This window comes from Alosa pseudoharengus, unplaced genomic scaffold (genome assembly GCF_046254945.1).
Source record: "Alosa pseudoharengus isolate Yale_2024_CS ecotype anadromous, Long Island Sound unplaced genomic scaffold, YU_APseudo_1.1 YU_APseudo_1.1_scf_6, whole genome shotgun sequence".
Classification (NCBI taxonomy): Eukaryota; Metazoa; Chordata; class Actinopteri; order Clupeiformes; family Clupeidae; genus Alosa; species Alosa pseudoharengus.
The window spans coordinates 36,640,218-36,650,493 of record NW_027468848.1 but is presented as its reverse complement, the minus strand read 5'-3'; the positions used below and the strand labels follow the sequence as shown (position 1 = coordinate 36,650,493).

Here is a 10,276-nt window from a genome sequence, read left to right as displayed (position 1 = left end):
GTTTGCAAGACGTATGCAAACAAACCTTTTTGTAGAGCTTGCTCGAGGTTATGATCATTTAATACCATACAGGCTCAGAGATGATATGAATCTTGGAATCAACCCTGGCTTCATAGTCCAATACAGTTTAAAGTGTTTGGTTCCACTATAGGCCTTATCCAGATCTCAAAATGAAGATATTTGTTTAATTTGATTAATAGGTCTTGAGACAAAGAAAATGAAATGAAAACTCAATCATAGGAATGACTACAAGTATATATTTTACCAAAGAATGTAGAAGCAAACATGACTGAATGAGAAAGTCTGGGGAAAACATTATACTAACCACAGCAAGGAGCTAACATCACATACTAGATCAGTATCATAAATATAAATAGCATATGGGGATTAATCTTCCTGACTTTGGAGCTTGTCTCAACAGTGAATAACAAGTATTTCAGAAGAAGGAAAAAAACTACAGAACTAAGAAACAAGACAGTGAAAGAAATTAAACGTTATTCGGAGAACAATTGAAGCTTTTACCTGTGAAGCTCCTTTACTCTGCATAGAGGTTAGGCCAAGACTTGACAAAGCTACGTTCACAATGACTGTTGCCAGTACCAGCTCTTTCTGTCTCGGTGATGTTTCTAAAACATACCTTGTGCCAACATATGTCTGAGGATTATTTTTCAATATCAGGTCTGCTGTAGTTCATCTTTTCATCAAGTTGGATGACCAGGAGCACCCTGTGGGCATGTGAGTGTAAACGCATACTCCTGTCTGGACAGATGAGCACTCTCAAGATACATTAAAACCATCTGTGGACTTCCTCAATCTCAGACTTGAAAACGCACACACATGCACACACACACACACACACACAGGAGGACAAACAATCACACAATGATAAATACACAGACAATTTTGTCTGCTCTTCCATACCCATGCTTGATCACATGTAGACACAAACACACATATACATCTAAACACACACACACAGACATACACACCCATATGCATGGTTGTTTATCCATGTGCTTTACATAAGCATACACTAAAATCCAGACATATAGAAACACACACACACACACACACAGGAGAACAAACAATCACACAATGATAAACACACAAAGACAGTTTTGTCTGCTCTTTCATACCCATGCTTGATCACATGTAGACAGAAACACACATATACATCCAAACACACACAGACATACACACCCATACGCATGGTTGTTCATCCATGTGCTTTACATAAGCATACACTAAAATCCAGACATATAGACAAACACACACACACATGTTCAGTGTGTAACAGGAGCACATATGGATACATGTGGAAACATACACAAAGTCAGAGCCTGAAATACGCTTCTCTCCAGATGAGGTGCAGAGGAAAAGGACAAACTCAGTATTCCTCAATAAATTCAAGTTAGCATTTGTACATTATGCCGGCACAAGACATGGGGGGGGGGGGGGGTGAAACGGATACCCCCAAACGTTGTTCAAAGGACAGAAAAGGGAAAAAAAACAAATAAAAAAGATGACAGTGGGGGTTATTGGTTTTTCTTCTTCTCCCATTGAAATAGCTTTAGATCAGTTGGAATGTACTACAGAAGTTCACCCTACAGAAGAAGTCCGTGTTTTATGGTCAGTCAGAAATGGGGACTGCAATGGGGCAGTCCATGAAACAATGGAGGCATTCATCGTTGTGGGTGTCGAGACACAGCTGCCCCAACGCACACATACGCCGGGTGCAGCACAGTGTGTGTGTGTGTGTGTGTGTGTGTGTGTGTGTTAAATCCCCTGCCACCACCAGCGGTATCATGAAACGTTTGTGTCACTGTCCTCGTAGGACACTGACTGCTGTGGTGTTTCTCAAAAAGCTGTCCTTCCCGCCCCAAGCCATTCTTCATAGTTACACAAATAAAAACAAAATGAAAATAAAAGAGTAAAAAAAAATGTATTCCAGATGGTATGCTTAGTATGATTAGTGTGAGACCTCAATGTTTTGATCAGATGGTATTTTAGAGGAAGCACCACTGTACCATAGTGTTGGTGACTGCACTGTTGATGAACCAACAAGTCCAACTGTTCCACTGAGGAATCTGTCCTTCATTTGAAAGCTGGTTGTTGATTCTTTATGACTGAATGTCCCTGTGCTTCAGTAATAGTCTTCATCGTAGTCTTTTGACAGCCCCAATCCCATCATCTCTTTCATATTGTCCACGTAAGTGGACATTTCATCTGGAATCACAAAAAGGGGATCCGGTTACTCACAAACAAACAGACTCCAACTTTCGAATATCAACAGCAGGACCCATGCTGGCATTTCCCTGACATCTCGTTAGCAAGGGGCCTCTAATCTATCCTAATTATGGTTCTTGGATCCATCCACCCCACAAATGGAGCACAGATGTATCGGTTTCCATCAGCTTTCCATGGAAAGCAGGACAGTAGCTCACAGTAGAACTTGCCAAACACCAAACACCCCCCCCCCCCGTCTCTTCCCTGTTCCTTATACTCCATCCACTACTTCATCTCCTCACCACCGCACCACCCAAGCCCAGAAGGAGTCTAGGTTTCACGTTTCAGAGGTCTCAATTCTGGCCCTTGACCTGGATGACCTGAAGGCTTAAACCTGCCCAACATATGCATCTAACAACCCCTCCAAATAGGAGGGGGGGGGGGGGGGGTCAGGGTCAAAGGGTCAAAGTCGTTTTGTGTTTTTTACCTGGAGGCAGGACTCCTAGAATTGCGGAGGCTGAGGCGTTGCCAAGCTCGTTGCGGGCCACACAGCGGTAGGTGCCCGAGTCCATCTGAGTGGCCTCCTCGATCTGGAGCCAGCTGGACAGCTCGTACTTCTGGGGGCCTCCACGAGACTGAGAGACAATCCAGAGATTCAATTAGATACGTGTACATGTTCTCTGGAAACTTGCACCGAATCATTTTGTTTTTCAATCACACACACACACAAACACACATGTGGAACACACACACTCATCCACCCCCGCACCCCCCCCCCCCCAACACATACACACTTACACACATACACACACTCACACATACACACACACGAACACAAAGAATTATATTGTTCCGTGGTTCCCACTCCCAATGAAATAAGAGACCCATCCAGAGACTCCTACTCTAAGTGTACGCTGTAAGGAAATACAGGTGTTGGATGGGATCAGTGGAAATACGTGTCACTAGGTGCGGGATTTCATCCAATAAACATTTCCACAGGCACTTCCAACAGCCTATACGCAGTTACAATCACTAAGAAACCATCTATACATGCATAGGCAGTACCATAACACAGACCCCCTTGTGCTTCATACTGCTGCGGATTGCATAACTTTTCATAGCTTTATTGTTTTAGGAATGATGAGAGCTCTACTGTGCAGCCGTAACATTAAACTCAGTTTGCTGCCAACACCCCCTGCCAAGAGATAATTACATATAAAATTCCATTCTAGTTCTCAATGTTCACACTCATCTTCTTGGTCAAACTCCTCTACAATCGTTGTTAAATGTTTCCACAATGCATAATGATGTTTAATGTGATTAAGTCAATGGGTCTTGTTCAATAACATCTCCTTTGAAACAGTTCCAAACTAAAACAATTAGACTCAAAAAGCTATTTCAAAACACTACTGAAACATGTAAATCAGCCAATGTCATAATATTTGCAAATACACATGTAGAGGATTTGAAATAAATCTCTTGGCTTAAAAAGGAGTGTTTTCAAATGTGGGGACTTCCCTCAGTCTTCAGTACCCTTGTCTAGTGACCCTTGGTCCCCACACCAGAGTGAACTACCTGGACGGAGATGTGCGGGTCATCTCCAGGAAGGACGACATCACGGCCGTCTTTCCTCCACTCCACCAGGGCCATGGGATAGGCAAAGACCTCACACAGGAGCGCCATGCTGCTTCCCGTGACGTTCACATGGTCATGTGGGGGTACCTTGATGATAGGGACTGGACAGGCACCGGAGACGGAAGTGTAGAGAGCAAAAAACAGGAGGGTGTTTGTGTTAGTAACAGAAAGAGAGCGAGAGAGAGAGAAACAGAGAGAGAGAGAGAGCAGACACAGAAAGTCTCTGTGCTGTTTTACCCTGTGGCTGGTGTCAGTTGGGATAATTGGGACTTAATAAAAGAGTAAGAGAGAGAGAGAGAGTCGGGTTAAAGAGAGAGAGGAAACAGATAGGGAGAGGATAATGTTCAAGAGCTATTTCCTCTCTCTCTCTCTCTCTCTCTCTCTCTCTCTGTGTATCTCAAAAGCTGCTGTTGGTGTAAGCTCTTCTCTCCGCTCTGTCTCCTGGACCTACTTGAGAGGCAGTAAATCTTCTCTTAAACTCAGTGGGAAAATTATAGAGCTAGCTCAAAACATTCCCCAAAGCAGACACAGGACACAGGCTGAGGGAAGTCACTGTTCATGCCCACAAAGGCATAAGGCAAACAAATTGCTCAAAAATGGGTGTGCTTACAGGCTAACTGATGATTTTCTTTTCATTTAATTATTCTTTAACCTCTTGATTGTGTCATATAACTTTCAAGACTTGTTTGAGATAAATTCAGTCCAAAGAGCGACAAAAGTAATGATGAAAGTTATAGCACTACACTTGACATCTCAAATACGGGGGGCTACAAAACTCCCTATAAAGAATCCTTCCTGATGTTTGATATGATAGGCCTACCTGTATTTTACACTGTTAATAACTTGGGTAACTGGTGTAATTGAATTGTGTGTGACTGAATGTTTTTTTTTTACTGCCTGCTCTATAATTTCTTTATACCTGGCGAGATACAGATCAAAGCTCAGTTATTACAAAATATACCCATGAGGGTTAGATTTAGCAAAAAGTGTTCCTTGCCCAACTGGTTAGCTCTTGGTAGTATGTCAATTCATTGGTCTACAGTGATATATAGCCTAGATCTGTTTTGTTACAAATTTGTGACAGGTGTTGTGAATATAAAAGTAATTTGTGTGGTGTGGTGTGAATAGAATATCATTACTAAATTACTGACACATAACATAGACTATGAGATTTGACAACATTTTAAGGTTCATTTTTCAAGTAGACAGCCTGTAGAATGCTTCACATTTTCTTATGCAATTTTACTCCTTGGACATTATAAATGTTTCAAGTAGACTATTAGGCAATACCTGTTTTGCAAGGACCTGTGGTTACGTTGAGTGTCGGGTCAGAAAACTTAGCTTCTTTATATTTGCAATTATTCATGTAAGTCTTTCCGTCCGAACCGCACAAGGGCTCTTGCGATACGCATACACACTGCGGCTCAGGTGTCTCGCCATCTACTGACTCTACTAAGTCGAGCTTGCACTCGAGGTCAGAACCACACAAACCATAGTACACATTTTTGTCATCCAGATCACACGTTTGTCCTTCCAGGTTCCCACATTCCAAACAGCATTTGCAGCTATCCAAAACGACACCCGCTCGACAGCCAGCTGTCTGCGGACAAAGCTCTGGGACACAATCGGCACAGTCTGTAGAATTCCTTTCATCCATTTCAACCATGGCTCGGTAATAATCAAAGGTGGCGAGATCCTCATCAATATCCTCGTATTTGTAATTTGGAAAACTGTCGCATATCCCGATGCTGACGGCAATTAATGCCAAAATGATTTTAACCCATTGCATGATGGAAGAGTGTGGTCCACCGCTGACACACTGAAGTGTTGGTCTGTGTAATTTAGGTTAAATTACAGACTTCGCTGCTTTTCCAATTAGGCCACATAACGCCAAGTAACGATGGTTAAGGAATCCATGTCAAAACAAACTTGGGCATCTGACAGCAAGGTAAAACCCATCCAGAAGACGCGCTGAGGTGTTTGTATTGTTTTTCACCATAAGCAACAGAACTGCATTTGAATGTATTACAGCAAAAGTTCGTCTTTAGTTTGGAGACGGTAGCCTAAAGTATTCCAAAATATAATTCTCGGGGAGAGAGATATCCGGTTTGTAGCAGAGCACTGCTGTCTTTGAAGTCCGCCCCGTCTCTACTCTTGACATTTTCCCCATCCCCCCGGTAATGCCTTGTCGGTCTACCTTGAGTGATTGGTAACAGCTTCATCAAGCATGTTGCGCTTACGGGGGAAAATAACACACTTGTTGCAATTTTAACAAGTCAATTAAGACTGCATGTTACACATTAATAATGTCAGATAATTCAACATAGCTTAAGAAAACTTGGCCTATATCTGTATTTTGACAGGCTCGCTTGCATTTTCTTTGGTAATCCAATGCCGTTACCAGTGTCAACTGATAAGTTGAGACAGATGCGCGTGTGTTAAAAATAATGTCCACCAGGTGGACAGGCTGCACGAATGTTTGATTTACTTAACCAGCTATGCAGGCATTATCCTACATCAATTAATGCTGCCCAATATCACTGGCGTGAGAAACCTTAGATCAGGCATGGGCTTGGGGGAAGTAGCCTAGGCAAAGGCAACCGGCAAGCGGAATTCCCAATACAAAACTGCTCAAATATTGGATAAACCGAATAAATACACATCTAGAAACGTCTTGGGCTTTGATTAAATAAATAATCAGGGATGAGAGAAATAATCCTGGTTTGGTTTGAATGCACTTCGGCGGCTAATTCCTGAATAAGTCATCATTGTGTCCTGTTTGTTATACCATCCTACTGGAATGCTCATCTAACCGATTCTAATCCATAGCCTATTTAACAGATGTTCTCGAACACTGCCATCTGCTGGGACAATCGTCTTATTGCAAGACGTCTTTCACTCAGAATCTCCTCTAATGATCACTCCAGAGGTACTAGGATGCCTTTCTGGAATACAATTTGATAAATATTTATTTTCGTGACAAAATATACTTCAGGTAATGTACACTCTGACTCCTCTGGTCCTCTCCAGCTGCACAAATCACTCATCCTGGGAAGATAGCGCATTCCACCTCAGCTGATGGACTGGACTGTAATTATATTTCATGAAAAATAACATTGGAAGATTTGTGCCTTATATGTGGATATGTAAAGGAAGTGAAATAAGTATTTTCTTGGTGTATTTGTATAAACAACTGAGGCGTTAATTGTCAACAGATGATGTATACTAAAAGAGCTCGAGTTATGATACAGCAAAGTTAAACACAAGCAGGTCTGCAAGTATATAATCTATTTGTGTACATAAATATAGGCATAATGTATGTTGCTGTAGCGTGCATCATGAACATATGAACATTAGGCCTACAGGAAAAGCTTGCATACTAGAAAAGGTTACTTCTCTCTTCTCTCTGTCTCTCTGTCACTCTCTCTGTCTCTGTCACTCTCTCTCTCTCTCCCCCCTCCCTCGCTTCAAGCACACACCACAGCCTGTCCTCATTGTGAATCTCGGACTCTTGGCACTGGTTGTGCTGAATCATGGGATATCAAACAATGACCGGCGGCCTGAAATTGACAACTAATGAAATAACTTTGTGGGGGCATTGGGGCGGGGGGAGGCGGGAGGGGGCTTGAGAGCGGTGGGGCTGGGGGGGCATGTTGTGGGGGGGCAAGGGGGGAGAGGTTGGAGGGGTGCAGGTTGGTACGACTCTCTCCACCAAAGCCCAGCTGGGCTGCACCAGCCTATTAGGACATGATTAGGAGGGCATCCCTGGACACAAAGCAGCTTTGGCAAAGTTTCCACCCCTAGGCTTGCCGTATATATTGCGCCTCTCGTGCCACCCCAAACAGACTGGCACAATCAGGAGCTGGTAAGCAGACAGCGCTGGTTTGGTTTGTGTTCCAAAAAAGCTTTTTTTAATTTATTTTTTTTATTGCGGATGGATAAATATTTTCCAAAATCTTTATGCTGTTTTTAGTTTAGATTTGTCTTTAATGGTGCATGAAATAATTGTTTATTGTGATTAGTTGCATAATAATTTGTGTATATGCAGAATTTGTCAGTGCTAAAGACATGAATGTTCACCGATATATGTTTATATTTTTTTTAACTTAATATAAATATAACATAATAATTTCCAATATCAATTTCAAATTACTCCATGTAGGAGTTCTATATATTATTACAGTTTTATCATTCCAGAATGTATTGGGTTATATTTTAGCTTAATATAGTTATTACAGCTCTGTATGTGTATTGTTATGAAGACCATAATATTTATTTTCAGTTTAGAAATATCATTTTTAAAGTGATCTGTTTTAGGTGTTGAGAGATAACTATTTTTCCATCAGTGCAATGCCAGAAAAATAAAAAAGTACTTAGGCCTACCATTGTCTGTCAAACTCAGCCCAGGTCACTATGGCAACGGACCACCAGAACCCTGCATCCAAGCAACAGCAGTCAGGAACCAGTGCGTTTAAGGTGAGGAGGGTGGGGCTGCATTTGTTCTTCATTCCCACCATGCACTCTCATACACGTTCAGTCATGCTTCACTCTCACACGTCACTTTCCCTGACAGCCTTATAACATTACTACAGCCCAGTCCACATACATCATATGACTATTGGGTGGAGTTTGTCAGCAAGAAACAGGTGGCCCAGTATGACAGTGCACTAGCTTAAATCAGACAGTCATAAACAGGTCGTGGTGTCTAATTTGGATGAACCACCAGCAGGCCATTCAATCAGGTGACAAACATGACAGGGCAAATGAACGAACCATTCTGAGCTATTGTTTCCTCTGTCTCTCTCATGTCTCTTCCCATCTAGCTGATCATCTATGAGCAGGAGAACTTCCAAGGCAGATGTCATGAGCTGACTGGGCCCTGTAACAATCTCCAAGAGGCGGGCGTGGAGAAAGTGGGCTCGATACTGGTGCCGTGTGGACCGTGAGTGGGGAGTCCAGAGAGAGATGGGTGGGATGGGATGGGCAGAGAGGGTGGTGTTTACCTGGGAAATCTGCCATGGATGCCATCAAAGAGAAACCGGTATATCACATTCATATGAGTGTTTGGATGCCTACAGTAGAGGAGTGTGGTGTGTGCATGTGTGTGTGTGTGTGTGTGTGTGTGTGTGTGTGTGTGTGTGTAAGTTTAGGACAAAGAATAGTGTAAAATACACAAATATGAATCGCAAAAGAGAGTATGTGACAGAGACAATGGGAAAGAGATGTCTTGAAACATACTGTGCATTTGGAAAGTGTCAATTGTGAAATGAAAACCTTCCTGCAGATGGGTGGGATATGAACAGCCTGGCTGCAAGGGGGAGCAGTATGTGTTTGAGAAGGGCGAGTATCCTCGCTGGGACTCCTGGACCAACAGCAGACGCAGTGACTGCATCTTCGCCTTCCGCCCCATCAAAGTGGTAACCCATCCCTCTCACTTAGCTTCTGGCTTGATCTCCACCCATTCTGGTCCTCTCCAGCCAGTTCAGGGATCACTATCAGGATAGAAGTATTTTAATCAATTCAATTGGAAATATATCATAATCCCTTCCCTGCTGTTCTATTACTGTTGTGTCATCATCGTCATCCATGCTGTAGATCTACTGTGTCTATATGCGTTTATCGGTACAGCCTAGCCCTGACTTTCAGCATATACCCACCTTTCAATTCAATTTCATATGCATTCTTGCCTCTTATATCTCTTGCTTTCCTAATGAGCATGCTGCTGTGGTGTCTCTGTGATTGGTTCCTCAGGACAGCCAGGAACACAAGATCGTGCTGTATGAGAACCCCAGCTTCGCAGGGAAGAAGATCGAGATCATAGACGATGATGTTCCCAGCTTTCATGCGTATGGCTACCATGAGAAGGTCTCCTCCGTGAGAGTCCAGAGCGGAGTGTAAGCACAACTCACTCTCCTTGCACGGTCGCTTTGAAACTCTGATTCTGGTACTACAAGGTTAGGCTACGATAATCCAATAACATTACTTCAGTTGAGTAAGCAAATCAAGAGCATTGCCATCTTCTACTGCATTGAGAAGACCACTATATAGATAATGTTGACATATAATTTTCACCAAAAGTCTCACCAATTGGTAATTACTTATCTTTATGACAGCATTTCAATTTGGTTGCCATGTCTTTTTGCCCTCTATCTCTCTCTCTTTCTCTCTCTCTCTCTCTCTCACCTGTGACTCACAGCTGGGTGGGCTACCAGTATCCAGGATACAGAGGCTACCAGTACCTGTTTGAGAAGGGCGAGTACAAGGACAACTCTGAGTTTGGTGCTCAGCAGGCTCTGATCCAGTCTGTGAGGCGCATCCGGGACATGCAGTGGCACCAGAGGGGCACCTTCCACCCCTCTAACTGAGCTTCTAACTGACCCCCACACCCCAAAACACCTGCACCCCTCCCTGCCCC

General features: G+C 43.0%; 2 protein-coding genes across 2 annotated transcripts; one reads left to right on the top strand and one right to left on the bottom strand.

Moving 5' to 3' along the window:
* Positions 1-308: 308 nt before the first annotated feature.
* kazald3 (Kazal-type serine peptidase inhibitor domain 3) lies at positions 309-7,418 on the bottom strand. Its single transcript, XM_076269457.1, has 4 exons — positions 5,152-7,418; positions 3,802-3,962; positions 2,714-2,861; positions 309-2,226 (listed from the first exon to the last, which is right to left on the bottom strand). The coding sequence occupies exons 1-4, from the start codon at positions 5,648-5,650 to the stop codon at positions 2,144-2,146; spliced, it is 891 nt and encodes a 296-aa protein (XP_076125572.1). The 5' UTR covers positions 5,651-7,418; the 3' UTR covers positions 309-2,143.
* Positions 7,419-8,081: 663 nt separating this feature from the next.
* On the top strand, positions 8,082-10,226 carry crybb2 (crystallin, beta B2). Its single transcript, XM_076269456.1, has 5 exons — positions 8,082-8,337; positions 8,685-8,803; positions 9,146-9,278; positions 9,613-9,755; positions 10,058-10,226. The coding sequence occupies exons 1-5, from the start codon at positions 8,275-8,277 to the stop codon at positions 10,224-10,226; spliced, it is 627 nt and encodes a 208-aa protein (XP_076125571.1). The 5' UTR covers positions 8,082-8,274.
* Positions 10,227-10,276: the final 50 nt, after the last annotated feature.